This window comes from Bemisia tabaci, chromosome 5, assembly GCF_918797505.1.
Source record: "Bemisia tabaci chromosome 5, PGI_BMITA_v3".
NCBI lineage: Eukaryota > Metazoa > Arthropoda > Insecta > Hemiptera > Aleyrodidae > Bemisia > Bemisia tabaci.
In genome coordinates, this window is record NC_092797.1 from 3951116 (window position 1) to 3970296 (window position 19181).

The 19181-nt window shown below is 35.7% G+C and overlaps 1 protein-coding gene across 2 annotated transcripts; it reads right to left on the reverse strand.

Annotated features, from left to right (window-relative positions):
• Positions 1–229: 229 nt before the first annotated feature.
• On the reverse strand, positions 230–19176 carry LOC109043400 (queuine tRNA-ribosyltransferase accessory subunit 2). Of its 2 annotated transcripts, none has more exons than XM_019060593.2 (9): positions 18888–19175; positions 17342–17491; positions 16559–16677; positions 16034–16190; positions 14499–14687; positions 12955–13121; positions 11500–11886; positions 9068–9193; positions 230–8082 (listed from the first exon to the last, which is right to left on the reverse strand). In XM_019060593.2, the coding sequence occupies exons 1-9, from the start codon at positions 19005–19007 to the stop codon at positions 8004–8006; spliced, it is 1494 nt and encodes a 497-aa protein (XP_018916138.2). In that variant the 5' UTR covers positions 19008–19175; the 3' UTR covers positions 230–8003. The 2 variants fall into 2 exon arrangements, with proteins under 2 accessions (XP_018916138.2, XP_018916137.2); XM_019060592.2 differs by lacking the exon at positions 230–8082 and adding an exon at positions 8110–8414 and having other exon boundaries at positions 18888–19176.
• Positions 19177–19181: the final 5 nt, after the last annotated feature.

Genomic DNA, 19181 nt, shown 5'->3' on the forward strand with positions numbered 1-19181 from the left:
TTAAAGAGAATCTGGTGGACTTTGCATAATAATTAGTGTCTTGGAAAAAACCAAAACTGGGAGAAAATTCTCTATTAAAAAATCCACAACGCAAAGGTATGAAAGTCCTTTTATACCTCAGCAAGAGACATCATGCACAAACTCATCAACATTTAGTGGCGCTTACCAGGTTTTGAATTTCTAATCTTACGTCCACATAGGATGCACCAGTAAAATGATGAACAAGAAGTTGCGAAAAAAGAATATTTTTATTCGTAACCAAAAATTCAAAAAATTGATGACATGAGAGATGGTAGATATTATTTAAGAGTTCATTTTCATTACAAAAATCAAAAGAAAAAAATGCAGTGCGATTAAGTACTCGATCATTTTGACAGTTAAATACACAAACTTAAATGCTACAAAATTGAAAACTGGAGATACTATTTCATTTTTTCCAAAGGCAAAATCGTAACATCACAAAGTAAATAAGTTGACAGTTACTTATACAAATATGGATCATAATTCAGGAGTACTCTTTAGAGAGGTGAAATAACTCACTTAGGAACTGGTTGACGATAAAGATAAAATGAAACTACGGGAGGAAGCACAAAAATGTGTACTTCATGAATTTACTTGACTAAATTTGCAAAACTGGGCGCAAGGTAACATTAAATAAAACTGAAAAGGTAAGCTCAAATTAAACAGAGGTAACAGAGAAACACCCTAAATAACTCGTGTAATTGCAAAAATTTGATTGTGTGGAACAAAACAAATGATTTATTGTCCATTTTTACAGTCACGTCAGTTATCTCTCCGTAATCGAGAGAGGACAAGTTTCCAGAGGACCAAAGATAAATAGGTTTCAAGCATCAACAGTTTTTGCTTTTTCTGAGAAAAAAAAATTCTTGATGGATCTTAATCAATGGTTTATGTAGAGATAGAGATAGGTATTGTTAATAACAGCTTTCAGAATAACAGATCATACTTTCAAATTCTTTTCCTTTTCTCTATTAAAGAAACATAAAAAAAATTACCGAAACAATACCTATTTTTATCTGAGAGTATTCTGTCTGCTGACGTCAGAAAACAAACGTAAAGTGAAAAAAGGAATTATATTGGAAAGAGTTGAAATTATTCTAGATTTAAAACCTTTATTTTAGGAACTACTTGCATTATTTCATGAGGGCAAAAAATTGATGATATAAATACTTCGGAGCTAATGCTGGGAGAATTTTCAATTTATATGGTATAAGTACTTGCATGGCATGGGAAAATGAACATCGGAGACTCGCACTTCTATCTAATACCGATCCTAGAGTACAAGTGAGTCGGTAAAAGGAAAAAACTACAATGAAGTTGTGATTCATTTTTCATTTGAAGGAATTATTGAATACCTACTTCAAGAGGTAGAGGATCTAATTACAATCAAACAGAAGGGTAAAGTGGGTAGAGTTGCAAATCCAAGCTTTGACAAGTTTATTCCGATACTTGAGAAACAGAAATCAATTAAAAATACAAGGAAAAGAACAAAAAGTTGATGAGGTGGGTCTCAAAGACAAGTGATCTTAAAGTCTGGTTTTTATAATTTTTGTATAGAGGGAGTTTTTACTGAACAGAAACTGAATGTATTACCATATAAGAAAACAATATAAAAATGTGCAGTTCTGCCAAACTGCTGCTTTGTTGAACAAATGTTCTGTCAGTGATATCTGAAAATGTTTAACTGTCCAGATCGGGCTTAAAAATCACTGAGGGGCAATTGAAAGATCAAAACTGTGCTCAGGAGTAAGACGAATAGTTCAATCAAAAACTGAAAATTAACAAGATTTCCTTTCCATGGAACGGATTTTGTGGTAAGAAAGGTCTATGAAAATAAAGGAGGGAAAATAAGGCTGTTTCCAACACTGAGCCAAAGTTGGCTCTCCAGACAGGAAAAAAAAAAACCATTTCTTTCTGGATAACACACACACAAAGGCCACTATGTCAGAAAATTCAACAAAATCATCTGGACTAGAGAGACAAAATACAGGTTTAACAGGAACTCGAAAAAAAGTAGAGTACACTAAAAAAATAGGCGCATGATGACTTAAATAAGGGATGGAGACAAAAGGTACGATTCTAAGAAAACCAACTTCAATCACTGATCAAACCTGGTCTCACAGAGTTGCCATCATGCGCAAATATGTACGTATGAGCTAGGGATATCAGTTTTTTAGAGGGAAACCAGATACGTAGTATTAGTGACTGTGAGAGGAAGCAAACAATAAGGCAAGCACATTTCAGGTGAATGATAAAAAAGTTAGCGGTAGGTGACGAAATGAATCAAATCAAATTAATTCATAATAATACATTCTTAAAATACTTTATCCTCATTATGTACTGTGTCAGGAAATTATTTTTGGGCGAGGGAACGTTGGACCTGAGAACGGTGGATTTAATTACAGGGAATACATGGGGAATGTGAAAAAATGAACCTAACAGAAAAAGAGAATGATCAAAAATTCAACAGAGTAAGCGAATACATTCTCTCACAGAAATCAAAATTCTTATCTAAATAAGTTCATATTACACGTTTGCTCCTTTGATTTTCTCCTCCTTTCAATTGGGGTATTCTGAGAAAAGACCAGCAGCCTCATTGTTGAAATTTTGTGTTCGTTAAGCGGATTAAGGACAATGGAGTTGTGTGATTGGTCGGCATTATCCTTGGTTCTCTTTGTCATGCCGGTAATGGACGTATTCATCGAGAAGCTAGAGACATTTTCTGAGTTGCTGATACTATGTCGTCAAATCCTGCTTAAATATGTCCATTACCGGCACAACAAAGAGGACCAAAGAGGGCTGACCAATCACATGACTCAATTCTCCCTAATCCTGTCTTGTCCAGTCAACAAACACAAAATTTCAACAATCAGGCTGCTGCAGACTTTAAATCCTATTTAAGTTCGTTTGATTTACTACATTGACAGCCTCCTCTCCGTTTACTGTGGAATAACAAAAGCAAGTCAGCATTCTCCAACTTTTTTCGGGGTTTTTTTTTTTTTTTTTTTTTTTTTTAATCATGATACAAGAGAGCAGATTTGACAATTATGACAATGAATACAAAGACAACTAAGACTCGACTCGAGATTATGGTAAAACATCTGACCACATTTTGATGCTTCACTGAAAGTAATTACAATAATGTTAACATGTATCGGACAAAAAAAACACTATCACTAATATACGGATCTGGGTGTTTCCTTGGAAATTTTAAAACCACCTAGTGCGACACACTCACACACACAAAACAAAAAATATAAGTACACACTTGTTACTCGACTATACTAGGTAGGTACTTGATGCAGAAAGGCAATAGAAATTTGCTCTTAGGCAAGGCACAGTGATGAGAAAAAAGGTATCTTGAATTAATAAAATCACTGATGATTTAGAGACCCTAAACTGGATTGGGACACAAAATTGAAATTTTGAGCGGTAATTGAATTATGTGCTTTTAATTAGAGAACCTCTCTTAAACTTTTGAGATCACCATCTCTCCCGAAGGCTCCACCGGTTGAATCACCGGACTAGATTCATTTACAAAAAGCACGTCTAGAATCTATTTTTCATAAATCCATTCTACACTAATATTTTAAATTTTACACTAAGGAATTTAGCATTGAAAGGAATGTAGTTTCCAGGGAATTTCAGAGAAAATTGTGTCAGTTCAACCGACTGCACAAGGGATCTAAAACAGACCAAAGAGCAAAGAGGAGCAAAGCCTCTTAAAAATTCATGGCGCTGAAAAATTTTGTTCAGCCAACTTTAGCTAAAAGCTGTCCAATAAAACAGAATCTACAATTGAAAACCGAAGTGAACACTTGGTGCCTTTAGGTTCTGATACAATTTGTTCATATGTTTTTTCCTAAAAAGGGAGACAAAATAAATATTACTAAAATAAGCATACAAAATGAATTGTGAACATAAAGTTTAAAGCCTTGATGCTACTCAAAGACTGACAATATTGACAATGAGAGGAGTTATTTCAATCTAGTTTGTACATAAGGTATTGGAGACCATTTTTAGCTCAGCTTCCTTTCGCAGAGCTCTCCTCTCTATGAGATCCTCTTATTCTGGAAACAAGAAGAGAGGCAAAATCTCAAAGATAATCATTACTCAAGCTTAAAAAATAGTGCTTGGGCATAAGTAATGTATGCTTTGAAGGGAAAACTTTGCGAAACTTAATTGAATGAGAAAAAAAAGCTCTCTCCAGAATTTGAAAACAACAAAAGAAGGAAAACTCTTTCCAGAATTCAAAAAACAACAGTGGAAGGAAAACAATAAAGATAAACTTAAATTTAAAACAACAACAATCTTTAAGCCTAAAAGTTTCTAGAAATGACACTAATGCTTCTTAAGACTGCAATTCTCAACTTTTAGTCTTTAAAAATGATTACTTTTAATAATGAATTGAATGGTCGCGTTTTAAACAATTTATTGGCTCTTTTGTGAGGTACACAAAAACAGAAATGAACCGGTTCGAAAATAACTAGTGCATTACTGCAACTAAAACTGAATAATGTAAGCAACATTAATGAGTCTGTCATCCACAAGAGATACTGTCGAAGTTGAACACATCAGACATGTCTAAAATATACTCTAAAATGAACGATTTGCATAGTCCATATAATACATGTTCAAGTTTATCGTGGCCAAATGTTCTACTCCTTTATTTGCTGAAATTAAGTCTGTCCAGAGGTTGCAAGAAAACTTAAGCTCAACATAAAAATCTTGTGAACTGTTATCAATCCTTCTCTTGTATGATACCAGCAAGGATGCAATTTCAGATTTTTGCAGGACAAGGCAAAAAGTAAAGTTCAAACAATTAATTGGCTCTTCTGTGGTACACAAGTGTACAGAAAAACAGAAATAAATCGTTTTGAAAGTAACTAGTGCATTGCTGAAACTAAAACTGAATCATAAAATGGACAGAGAGCTTTGGTTTGATGGGTCTGTTATCCACAAGAAATGCAGTCCATGTTGAACACATCAGAAATGTCTACTATATACTCTTAAAGTAAAAACCTGAGTGTAAAGTATAAAAAAGTATTATTTTTCAGACATGATGTGCAAGAAGGTATCTCCAAGAAGGCAAGAAGGCTACGTTGCAAGCCTTACAGCAGGCTCGCCAGTATGCGCTTGCGACAGGTCTAGAAGGGTCACTGGATCTTTTGCTCAAAGTTCGAAGAAGACTTCGTAAGAAATGGTTTCCGCTCCAGAACAGCGCAACAGTCTATAGACTCCTTTATTAAGAGAGCATAGACATATGTATTTTTTTGTAGTAAATACATACTTAATTTACTTTGATTTGTTCGTAAGTTTTTTTTTATGTAATTTTCCCGAAGTTCTCCCCACTTCTCCGCCGGGTCCACTTTTAACGAAGTTCCGGATATAACGAAGTTTTTCTGAGCACTGTGAGCTTCGTTATATACGGGCTCCACTGTTCTTTATTATTTTAAATCCTGTAGTTGCTGTTTTGTTTGTAAATGCTGTCAATTCAATCAAAGCTGAAACTACCAAAATAATGAAAAAAATGAACTGCTCCATATGCGAAAAAGCAGGATCTGAAGCGGCAAGGAGAGCGAAGCAGCAGGAAAAAATGGCTGATTGCACCAGAGAATAAGCTGGGCTTATGGCCATTGATGCTAAAGCACCGCTTTAAAATTAATGTACATTACTTCTCCTACTTTCTTCCTTTCTGAGATAAATAGTGCACTTCGTCTTTAGGTTTTTATACGTCCTAGCTGAATGACCAATGTTTTGTATTTTCCCCTCGATCTCATACCTTACTTTTAAGTCTGTACTGTTGATAGGTTAAGTATTGTTAATAAATTATTTGGTATCATAAATATCTTGTACGGCATTTCTGATATGTTCAACGTGATTGTGAATAATTTTACTGATATAAAGTCAAATAAGTTGGTTGGATCTCTTGCAAACAACAGACCAATTGGTTACAAGTAGGTATATAAAAATGAAAGATCAACAAACTTCTTCAAAAGGAATTTTCCCTTGGCTTACATCTAATACTAATACTATGACTGTTGCTAGAAAATTGAACACTTCATACCCCAATTCAAATCATTACATGAAAGGCACTTGGAGGTACATTTTAAATACATTTAGATATTAGATAACTGGAATCGTTGTCAAGAGGATTGCATCGTTGTCTACTCTTGTTTATTAATAGACTTGGTCACTTCCGATGTGACCATAACAACACTAGCAAAAGCTTCTAAAATATACTGCCTACATGCGATCAAAAGAAGACTATTATCAGCAGTATTGGACAATGTTAGGCTTTCGTCTTAACGAAACATGTAAATATTTTCAAATGCAGCAAATACACATAAACATACCAAATTTCCCATAAATTTTACAAATGAATGATTGAGTTTCTTGTTTTAGATGAGAGAAATTGACGCACTTCTTTGCCATTTTTGTAGCAATGTAAGAGGCCGACTGAAGTTTTCTACAAATGAGATCTTATTTCATTAATGATCAACTGATATTACTAGACTCAACTACATAAACATGGAAATATAACAATTATAGCGGAAAAAATCCACCCGAGTTGAACAAATTTATCCTCAATCAGCCTAACTGCATTCCTTGTTGCCTAATTGGACGTATTTAAATCAAAAGGAACTGTATCCAAGACATGAACCCTGTCAGGCATGTATTTTTATGGATTGTAGGGCTCACATCGGAATGGATATAGTTCCATTTGATTTAAATGCGTCAATTTCAACAGCGCAAACAGCCAACCAATAGCTTCGATTTTCTCTGATTTAATATCATATTCAATTTTTTAAACAGAGATCTAAACTACTTAACCCCATTGAACTTTCTGAGGATTTACCTTAGATCAAAAATTCACTCAAAAAATTTCCAGTATCGCCTAATTTTCTGTGTAATAAAATAAAACGTCAGAAAAAAGCAGATTTTGGTTAAATCTGTCCTGTTTTTAATCAAATTCTGACTTATCAGAAAAAGTGCTTATTTTTATCAAAAATAATTATTTTATCGGTACGGAAAATTCGATAAATTTTCACTTGAAAAGGCAACAATTGTGGTACTGTAATACCCTGGTATCCGCGACCCTGCCATCTGCGGATTCGCTTATCCGCAATCAAATTTTTGCGGCATTACCCTGTTATCCGCTACTCCGTGACTCGCTTCACCCAATAAAAAAAGAATTCATTTGTTTTCTTGCAAAATTTCTGTGATATTGAACGGTTCAAAATTTTCAAGTTTCGAAATTAGATTGGAATTAAAAAGGAAATGTCTCAGAAACGTTCACGAGACGATATGGAGGTTATAGAAGAAACCACCCCATCATGTGGAACTTCCTTAACATCTAGAGCTTCCTCTACATCCAGGAATAAACGATCTGATCATGTCGATCCGCACATGGAAAGGGCACTAAATTTCCAACAAGGCCTCAGCAGTCTACTTCTTCCATACATTGAAATACAAAAAGATCTACAGCGTAAAAGGAAACAGCCAACTCTAATAACTTTCTTCCGCAAACCATAGGTGAATGTAAGCATTTCTCATTTGACACGTCCCCTAACCCTTCATTTTCCAAAAGACCAATGCCCCCATGTCCGCGAATTCGGTATCCGCGGAACTTAACCCTCGCGGATACCGGGGTATTACAGTACAATCAAAAGAAACTGAACGAGAGAAAGTAAAAAAAGACTCAAGGAAGAAACAGCACATAGAATTATGTAAAATGAAAATTAATGAATACTAAACTCAAACACTGTTTCAGACACTGTTCGTAAACAGTGACTGTCCTGTGAATTGAGACAGATTAAAACGCCTAATGGAAAAATAAGTGTTTGAACTACATAATTGCAATTGTACTAACTAGCGATGGGAACATTTTTCTCAAACAATAAGAAGAGAAATAAAAAAACATACTGGTAAATATGAACACAACTTATCTGGATGTCAGGAATAATTTTCACGCTCCATGGCTAGATGAATGCTTTTCCACAATGTTTGACATTATGTCGTATGTTTTCAAAAAACATTTGGTAATGATGAAGATTGTGTCTGAAAAAAAGGAGTGAAAAGGACATGATTGATAGAGGGATTGAATAGATTGACATGTACAAGTTTTTCTTTTTTTAAAGAAAAAAACAGAGCAAAATTAACAAAAAAAACAGTCTATATATGAAGGTCAGAGATGCCGGTGGAAGCGAGGGGGGAGGGACCAGGACCATCTCCTTCCACCATAACCTGAAATATCCCCAGGATGAGTTTTGGTTGATATTCAAGAATAAGGCTGTGGCAAGATCCAGGGGTTGCCTTTAAAGTATGCGTTTCTGCAATAAATTAGAGAGAGGGGTGCATTTCCAAGCTTTAAAAGGCTTAAAACCGGTTTCCTGACAGAAAAAAAAAAAATTAAATTTGAAGTTATAAAATGAATTAGACTAAAAATTTGTTGTTTGAAACGTCAAACTCATTCTAGAGAGCAGATATAAGTGATTTAATTATGTTTTATTGACACTTCCAGGTTTTCCTTGACTTTTTTAAATTCCTTGACATTTCCCGATTTTCCCAATATTCTTTGATTGTGACAACCCTTTCATTTTCGCCTTTGGCATCCTACCTCCCCGATGAAAAATTTTGAGCAATGCCAATGTTTGAAATACAGAGAGAAATGACAGACTTCCATATCGTCACAGAGATGCTTATTCCTAAATAATTTTTTCCCAGCAGCCTTGTCCACATGAGCGCAGTTTGGGTGAGTTAGTTTTGACTGGGGTTTAGGGGAATAAGTTATACCTGAGTTATAGTAAGTTCCTGTGACAAGTTTGCCCGAGGTTCCGCGAACTGTGCTCGTGTGGACTAGGCCTAAAAATCTCAGCCTGTGAAGTTCAACAATACTGCTCAACTGAACACTATACGAGTCGAAGAGTTAATATGACCCAAACATTTTTACAGACTTCACCTATGTTCTAGGAATCACCTGTTTTGAAAAAGAAAGAAGAAAAAAAAAGCAATTAAAAAGAAAAGTGGACCATGGATGACTTACATCATTAAAAGGACAGGAGCTAATAACTCCTTGGTTTTTAATAGGTGGTGTATGTAGGCACGGGTGTGCTTTTTACATGTCAGGCACAGACAGTCGGGATCAAGAGGAATGAACTCTTCTCTAACACTGAAAAAGAAAACAAGAATAAATTAATAACTATGTTTGGGGGAAAAAATATATGAGTAAATATTTGAAGTACACAGATGGAGTTGTAAGCATTTAAAGTTTAAGGTGATCAAGACTGTTTTACTTTATGTAATTTTCACTTTCATTGGACGATTTGGCTGTTTAATTGACCTGGTCAATAAATATACTAATTGATTGGTTGAATGACAGAGGATTCTGATGGGTGATCTGATCAACAGACAATTTGGCTGGTCAGAAAACAGATGGTTTGGCGGGTCTATTAAGAGATGGTTCAACTTGTGGATTGAAAGATGATTGGACCAGTTGCAGGGTTCTCATAATTTCATTTTCTCATTCTTTGAGTTTTTATGGCTTTTTCCTGACTTCAAAATTTCGGAATACCCTGATTTCTTCCTGACTATTCCTGACTTTTGATCAAAACCTCCACGTAGATTTTTTTTTAAATTACACTGTTTTTGCTAAACTAGTCACCAAATCTCTACTTCTATAGATTCAAATTAAGGAGAAAGGCATTTTGAAGTTGTTCACGCTCTCTTGAATGAAGTTGCTGAAGTTGGCTGGGTGACTCAAGTTGCTGAGCTAACGGGCTTCTCGCAATATTCTCTGATTTCCCCCTTGAATTCCCTTAATTTTTTTTTTTTTAGGTTGCTGTGAATTCCCTGATTTTCCAGGTATCCCAGATTGTCAGAAACCCTGAAAATGACTTTATACACAACCATTATCAAGCGCAGAATTTTTTTTAGGAGAAAAGATGCATGAGAAATCAAAGAAATTCTTGGGCATCTTTTTCAGTGAAGACTACTTTTTTTCTGCCATAAAATATTGATTTTCGCAAATATTTTACTTGAATGTGTTTGATTTTAATGAGCAACTTGACGGATTTGAAGCAGTGAAGCAAACTGCAGAGGTATTATAAGCCCTGGGGAACTTTTGCTCTCATAATGAAAAGAATTACAAAATTTTTAAGTTCTAATGAAAGCCCATTTTTCAACCTCTGCACTTATTCCACAAAATATTCTAAGCGGTGTTCCCAGGTGCTCGACTTATGAGATCAGCACACTCTGCCAGTCTCTATGCTGCTGTTGCCTACTTGGTCATTCTGTGACAACATGGGCAACGTTAAGTATGGGGAAGATCCACACGGCACGGATATGTCCGTACGCTTAGGATCACTGATTCTGAGAATATTCTTTCCAAATTCGGGGTGTCTACCAGTTATAAAAATCCAAACTTGGGGACTTTCAGGGATGTTTTTTAAAAAAACCAGGGACTTTTTTCCCCGAAATAGTAAGAGAAAGAGAGCTAGTTAGAGCGTTAAAAGGCGTATTTTATACGACTAATTTTACAAGTTATGTTGAACCAATGAAGACATACGAAAAACCAAGCAACACTTCAGTTTTTCTATCCCTGGTTATACTACGCCGTCGCGGCCGGCGGGAAAATGTAAAAATGCTGGTGCTTAGGACGATTTTTGTCATTTTTTTGGGATCTGAACAAGAAAATTGAGAACTTTCAGGGATATCGGGGACACCCTTCCAAAAACGGGGATAATCGGGGACATAGGGGACTTTTGGGGACCAGTAGACACTCTGAAATTTGTTTTAAGGGGCTCCCAGCTCTACAGACTTTTGACATGCTTCATAGTTTCTTAAATTTCTCAGTGAAAGCTCACCTTGTTTTCTGCCGCACAAAGGTAGAACACAGTATGAACAGAGCAAACAAAAAAAAAGAGAGAAGCAAAAACAAGAAAACTTTAACACTATGTGAACATTCAGACGTTGCAAGATCTCTCACAATAAAATGTAAAGTTTGCAAGATACCAGTGAACTTTTAATAGCACTTTATTCTAAATCTAATGTGCTTATAATTTTCAAAGCAAAATATTCATGTTGTTCCTCAAAATTGAAAAGTCAAAAATTTGATAGCATTCTAATGATCTTACAATTGTTTTTCTCAGTATGGCAGTGTTCAGACTTCTCTTTTGACCTTGATGCTATAATTTTTGTTCATTTAGTTTACTGTGGACTGTGATATGTGACACCTTTGTACATTTTTAGCTTTGGTTCCTTTTTTCATATTAAAATAGGGTTGTCAGGACCCCATAATGTCCAGGTTTTTTGAACCACTTGTATTTTAGCCAAGGCTGCCCACTTTTTTGTACTTCTTTTTAACCACATGTTTTGCTGTAATGCTGTATTTTTATTGTAAGTATTCAAGTAAGTATAATATAGCAATGTTCGATTCTCTGCTGAAATTTGTATTTTGATAATGGTTTTAATACTGACCTTGGATCTCGAAGAGAAAATTCGAAGGATGAATATTTGGCAGCCGACTTTTCTTCCACCTCTGCAGGGGTTGCCTTCTTTTTAGGAGGATCAGGCGGAGTATTTAGTTTAGGTAACTTTGATTTATGGTTAAGCTCATCAGTTTTGTTGGTGTCTTTTCTAGTTTCCTTCTCGTTTTGAACATTGGTATCTTCAGAAGAAACACTGTTTACTATTCTATCACTGAAGACTGGCTGTCCCCCTGGCATTGTATTGATGACGCACCAGTTACCATTGACTAGGAGATCATCATCTGGTTTATCTACCGTTGCAACACCATTTGTTAGAAGATTGCACTCAGAAGAGGCGCTTTTCTTTGTTGGTACCGTTTCAAGGACCTCTGAAGACCTGAAAAACAGATTTGAAGGGTCATTAAAAACATCATACGGTAAAAATGATCTGACAAAAATGCAACACTTCAGAAACTCATTCAATTTTCTGTTTTTCTTTACCCCAAAAGTTAAACGATAATGCTGTATTTAGATTTGATAATATGTTAAAAGAGTTTTCTTGGAAAAATAAAAGAAAGAAAGAGGATCATAAGAGATTTCAATGCAGTTAGATCACCTTTACTTCATATAAAATCTAGTCAGTCTCGGTTTATCAAAACCGAATAGAAAGCTGGTATTCTTTGTGAAATGACACTTTAATTCCATATCTTCTGCCTGCTTATTGAAACAATGTTTCATTAGTTTTTAAAACAACAGAATCATGATATGAGTTCACGGGCACAAAGTACAAAAAGATTCAGTGCTTAGGCTTGTGCTTTATGATTGTGCTTTGTAGCATGGGTTAAATGCTGGCTAAAAAGAAAGACTGCCGTAGGAAAGACCAAATTTCACGAACGCTAAACTGAAGTGCTGCGGTTGCATAATGTCAACCGATTTCGAGTTTGAGACGCTCGGCGATTGCAGAAACGATGCATTCAGTTTTGATTTTGATGATCTAAGGATAAGATTCAATAATTAGATTTAATCCAACAGCTGAGCGTATACTGCTACGACGGTGTAACTTAGCAGCAGTAAAAATTGTCACCGATTAGAGATTCCTTTGGTAAAATTGCGAGCGAAGCAAGCACACCAATCACTATTTTGGCAACAATGCACTACCTGAGCATCTCAATGCTGCCACCCATTGAGAATTCTTTTTATAACACACTGATCCCCATTTTGGCAACAGCACATTATCCGAGCAACTAAATGATTATTGCCAGATTGATATGGTCGATAAATTTGATAGTTTCTCTCCACCCAATGGTATGAATGAGTTTCTTACTGAGAGTCTCTCACACAGCGCTGTAGCCGTCTTCCTAAAGTACAAGATGTATATTAACTTCCTCTATTCTATATTTAAAAAGGCGACATTTGGATTACAAGAAAATTATAAATGGAGGAAGATGTTTGGAGCTGACATTACCTTTTTGTAGTTTTTGGATACTTGAAGTTCAAAGCACAGCCTTTTTCAGTTGAAAGGTAAGCTAGGGAGGTGTCGAACAGATCAACTCCCATGTCGACAAGTTTTAAGATCACATCAGGATTCCACGCACCATAAACAGCCTTTAATTTATCTTTGGGTAGGTGATCCTAAAAATGAAATTGGATTTATTAAGAAAATAGATGTAACTGAATCAAAGTTATAACTGACTGCGTCAGGCACGATTTGCCTAAAATGGAACGAGAGGGATTGATTTTATCACTGATTAGAAGGGATAATTCTGCATCATTTGGCTCAAAGAACGCTCAAAAATTAAAAAACTTGATCCTTGGATAGCAGTTCCAAGTTTTAGAACAAAAAAGGGGAATCCGGGAAAAAATATTACTGCTGCAGGTACCCTGTCTTGGGAATAATTCATTTCAAATGCGTATGGCATCATTTATGACACCAATTATGGCTTGGGATTTCCGCCCAATGTTTTCAAGATAAGAGGAAAATGTTCAGCAGCGAAAACTGAAAATTTATATTTCTTGCCCCAAGCAGTTCTTCAGATGTACTGAGCAGTTCAGAGTTTCCTCCTCAAAATCCATTTTCTTTCATGAATGAAGAAATAAGTAGTGTAGCATCAGGATGGAGCTGCAAAATAGGGAAAATTCTCCCCTGGACCCAAAAGATTGCAAATTCAAAGACAATACGGCAGATAATTGAATTTACAATGGAATAAAAGGGATTGGTTACAAGTAAGATGCAGCTAAAAAAAAGTTGAAGGTAATGTGCGCATTAGTCTTTGAAAGTGAAACTTGGTAATAATGGAACCACAAAGTTGCCATAATTTCTTCATCTTTAAATTCCCTGACCTCTTCTAGCTTCCCTGACATTATTAAATTTTTTCCGACTCCAAAATCGTCTAATTCCGTGACTTATCCTGACCTTTGAACAAAACTTGCGCAATTTTTTTTTTTTTTTTTTTTTTTTTTTTTTTTTTTTTACCATAGACTTTTACTAAACTTGGACATGATTTCCTTGTTTGAAGATCCAATTGCGGAGACAGGCGTCCAGTAGCTGGTTAAAAGATGACAGGCCTTAAAAAGGCCATAAAAGGTAAACAGTTGGAGGATCAGTGATATGTTTTTAGTGATGAGTAGATGTGTCAGAGATTCTTGACTTTTCCCACAAATTCTTTAACTTTCTAGGTTTTCCAAACCGGCGGCAACTCTAGAATCAGCTCATTACAAAAAGTAACTCTTAAGGAAATAATTTTTGCATTTTCGTGGATTTGCTTGATAAAATGTACGCTCATTGAGCTTCTAATGTCCAAAACCTTCTGTTAACTGAACTTCTGTTAGTGGAAGAATTTCTCCGGACTGTTAGATTATGACCAGGTATAAACCAGGTATAACCAGGTGGAAACCAGGTGCCTCAGAGATCACTCATGCCTTTGTTAAACAGTACATTTGAACATGCTGGCGTCCTTATTCTAGCGGTTAAGCTAAGATCAAATGCAATCTGAATGAAAGGCAGATTACCATGGTAACTTTTATCACAGGTTCAATGTCCTCAAATGTTATGTTTTCAACTTCCAAACCATTGGTGAAAAGTCCATCAATGACAAATCCATCTACTTCTGCTTTTGACATCGTTTCTGCACATCGAGTTCGATCATGAACGTTATAACCACCTTGAATCCCTGCAAGTATCCCAGTATCTTTCAAAATCTGTAAACACATGAAAAATTCATCAACTCAATTCATGAGAAACCATAAATGATACAAGCAATTTTCTAGAACAGTTTTTGAGGTTTTGTCAATGCCAAGAAAACTGATTACTTGGAAAAAGAAGCAAAAATACTTTTTTCCAAGCTGTTTCCTGCTACTGAGTCATTATAAGAAACTAAATAAAACATTAGAAACTGTATAAAAAATGTATCTACAAAAATATGAATTCAAGAATGGATTATCTAGATCCTTTGAGACTCCTATGGGAGCCAATTTTGACTGACTTGTTCAAATTTTCATGCCGATTTAGAGCCTAATACTTATCGCAAATATTTGATACGTAAGATCAGTAACAATCTTCCTGCATAAATTTTATTGAGCAAAAAATGCAAAGAGAAGGGACATCTTTTCACAAAGTTTTTTTATAGTTTTTATTTTGCTTTTCTTAAGATATTAAATTCAAATAATTTAAACAGATTCCTCTTCGATGAGGTTCCTAAGCTGAAGTGGTAGTGCTAAGAGTCTCTGGTACCTTCAGAGGAAACAAAAAATATTTTGTATTAAGAGAAGACAACCTCATTACTCTTCTCATAGGTATTTACAATTAAATAACTTTCAAGTCACTAAAGTATTTATACCAGCTAAAACTTGCTATTTATTTTTTTTTCTTTTTCATTTCTATAGATTTTCCTCTAATTTTTTTTTAAAAAATATTAAACAGAAATGAAAACATTTGGACAAGGAAAAAAGATCACATCAATAGTGAGACTACAAGACCACACATTTCTAAATTTTGTACAGTAATGCTCTTTGAAATGATAAGATCTTTAGACAAAGTAATCAAGACATATGTTTTCGTAGTTTTACTGTTGATACTTCACTGATAACTACAATTCCATTTGAAAATAATATCGACTGGTAAATAATTTTAAAAACTTACCGTGCCAGTATTCAGGCACTGGATGCGAAAAGGGCACTTCTCGGTTGCAGTGTTTCAGAGTCTCCTCTAATATTTCATTCATTGTAAGGAAAGTGAATGCATCCATTTCACTGACAATTTCACAGAATATTCCTTATGGTCCTACAATTTTCTATGGAAAGAATTCTGGCAAAATCACCCATTAAATTCTTCTCCAAGGGACTAATTAGCAACAGAGATTCTGAAACACTGCAATTGAGAAGTGCCCTTTTCGCATCCAGTGCCTCAATTTCTGAATTGATTCCTTTTTTTTTCTTCTCTTTTTATTGGCATGTTTAACTCTCATCATCCTCTAAACTGAAAAATGCTTTTAACCATCTTGTAAATTTAAGACATAATGACCACCGAGAGGAAGTATCACACTTACCGAGGAGTTTTTATGCCGTTCCACACATTTTTGAAGCAAACTGATGGACTGATCAACTGATTTACGAGTTTGCTTATTGCTACTAGTTTTGTTGGTATCATTATTGGAAAGAACTGTGAACAAGTCTGGTTTGAAAGCTTCCATCATATCCATGTACCTACAACAGTGCAAAAGTTAAAAAATGAAAATGAAATGTATTGAGCAATAGAAAACAAATAGACTATTTTTTAAAAACTGCTATTACACAGCCAGGTTTTTACTTGGATTAAACCTGGGTAAATATTCTGATTCACTACAGATAACAGAGAGTAATTTTATCACACACACAAAAAGAAAAATTTAAAAAAATAAAATAATTCTGAGGTAATAGGCACATGATCATTTTTAATAGTAAAGTATGAGATTTGGTTGGCTCCCAAGCATCAGCATGCTACCAGGCACCACAGGAGATTAGATGAAAAATAAAACGACTGAATGGCAAAAATTATTCAATTATGTACGTATAAAGCCTTGAGTTCAACTTACGAGTCGGCATCTATGAGTTTTTTCCCAAAACGAGTCCAAAGAGCAACTTTGTCCTTTTGATTCAGTGACTTGGGCGAGTTTACTGCATGGTCAAATTGACTGCACCAAAAGATGCTTTCCTGGAAACAAAAATGAAGTATCACCATAAAATCCAATAACTGTATGATCTGTGATACAAGAAGAGATTCTTATAGAAAAATGGCAGCCATCTACTGCAAAATTACTGACCAAACCAGTTAAAAACCAGTTGACCAAACCAGTCTTCCTGTTATAGCCAGAAAATTCAATTTTCCAGGATTTTGAGCTACCCCTTTGAAGAACCTCATTACTTAAATATTTACTTTTTCATATTAATCGCTCATTTTAATTGTTATTTGACCTCAATAAAGTATCTTACTTAGTTGAAAGCCTTAGCATAGCATCCTTACCATGCATCCCACAGTTGAAAGAGTTTGGACAAATGGAATCCACTTCCAGGGTTTCTATAATTTTTTCCTTTTTTTGCTTTTCCATGACTCCAAAATTTTTAACTTGCCTTGACCTAGGAACAAAACTTCCACTTGGTTTTTTCCCCCATTCAATTATGCTAATTTCTGCTAAGTGCTATTGTTTAAAATTCCCTGACTTTTTAAAATACTAATACTAGCTGCAATATAAATATCCCTATCGTGAGCTTATTTGGTATTTTGGCTTATTGAGCATTTAAACTCCTTTGAACATGTTCAAGGCATGTGCTCACACTTCTTTAGATAATCGAATTCAGATCTGAAGAGGATGACTTACCGATAAACCAGAGAAAGAAGTCATTCCATTCTGGAACACTTTGACAGCCTCATAGGCAAAGGCAATGTTCTCTGCTGGCATGACGACCGGCATTGAGGCATCAAATGCCATCTCCAGTACTTCTCGAGTTAAATGAGGAACTGAGCCACCCTAAAAAAATACAATATTATGTCAACTCTCAATTTAAGTACATACAAGCTGCTGAATCAGCTCACTAGGGTGCCCTACAACACCCAATTACCTTCATTATCAAACCTTCCTTCAGCTGTCAGACAAACGACACCTTCAGGGTCTTTACCTACCACCGATATCAGTTGGGCTCCACATGCCTGTCCCAGAGGAATCCGACGAAGGAACAAGATCACAAAAATGTGTTTGGCAGCGTTGCCGTTTATACCCTTGCTTCCGCTATTTCACTACATGTCTTAGACAGCAAGATGGCCCTATCTCCTTGGAACCATTTTAATTAGATGATTTATTTCAATGAGATGGGGTCAACAGTTTCGGCTCAATCTAGTGTCGCAAAAATTCATAAAAATTCCTCTTGGTTCTACCCATGTGGTGGTGGTTTTCCTTAATTTGAAAGATCACTGCTTCCTGAATAAAGCCTCTCCATTCTCCTGATTTCTTCATGACCATAGGATCAGTGAAGTCAGGATGGAGGAGGTATGTATGGAGTATGCAATGGGAGAAACTTCTGGCCAAGTGTGGCACCTAGCACCATTCAGCTAGGATCTGTACTCCATTTTACAAACAAACTAATCCAACTTAGTAGGCCATGCAGTGTTCAAAACTCACAGGCACCAACGCGCCAAATGCACCTAAGAAATCAGTCATGGCGCCTAAAAAGTGAAGGCTCCGCACCATCATGGCCTCTAAAAATCCCCCCCCCCTCCCCAAAAGAAAAAAAATCATAGTTTTTCTGTTTAGTGACTTTCCGAAATTTCCCCCAAGTAACAGCTGCTAGTTCCGTAACTAAAACATCTTGCGTCTATCTTGTCACTAAATGGGCTGTAATACATAGGCAAAAAGTCAATTTGGCCCCTAAAAATCGAGCTTGATGCGCCACATGGCTCCTGAAACTCCAAGGTGAGTTTCGAACATTGGTGCCATGGAAACAAATTGGTGACTGATCATGATTAAAATTTGTCCTTTGAATTAAGCGATAAAGCTTATTCCAACACCTCATCATGACAGCTAAACCCCTATGACCGCATTAAGTATGGAAACAATGCCGTGTGCAGAATGTGAGAGAGGATGAACCTCCATGAAACCAGACCAATGGATGCCTGCATGGGATTATTCTGATTCAACGGTAACCCAATATTGTTACGACAGCTCTGCATAAGAGATGTTCTTTCAATGCTTTCAACAAGAAAGACATTTATTACTTACGGTAGATGCGCTCTGCATGCTGAGAAACGCATGCTTCTAGGATTACTGACTAACTTCTTACATTACATAACACTGAGTTAACTTTATTGTGTCTGATCATTTTTTTCTTTTTTGAGCTGGGAGCAGAATGCTTTCAAATAATTTCACAAACCTTGGTGTAAGTAAATGCAACGGGTGTGCAGATTTCCCTGCTCGGGAATCGTTTGATTCCTGAAATTACACCTAATGATGCATCGGTACTTTCACTGAGGAAAACTTTGGAGAACCGCATGTTCCACTTTCGATTGGACAATAATATCACGACCGAGTATTTAAGGAAAATTATTTGAGTTAAGTACACAATTGGTACATTATTAACGAGGTCAAGCAGTTTCTTGAACAATAAATGCAAATTCCTTACGCACTACGCAAATCCAATCCACTGCAAATCCTAAGTGTGCAGGCT

What these genes read in the sequence shown, in the direction of transcription:
- LOC109043400 (XM_019060592.2), bottom strand. Translation starts at nt 19,007, where the DNA reads ATGCGGTTCTCCAAAGTTTTCCTCAGTGAAAGTACCGATGCATCATTA. An exon ending in TTGCATTTACTTACACCAAG is followed by an intron (nt 17,492 to 18,887) that starts GTTTGTGAAATT and finishes GTATTTTTTTAG; the next exon opens with GGTGGCTCAGTTCCTCATTT. An exon ending in TATCCAAAAACTACAAAAAG is followed by an intron (nt 11,887 to 12,954) that starts GTAATGTCAGCT and finishes TCTGTTTTTCAG; the next exon opens with GTCTTCAGAGGTCCTTGAAA.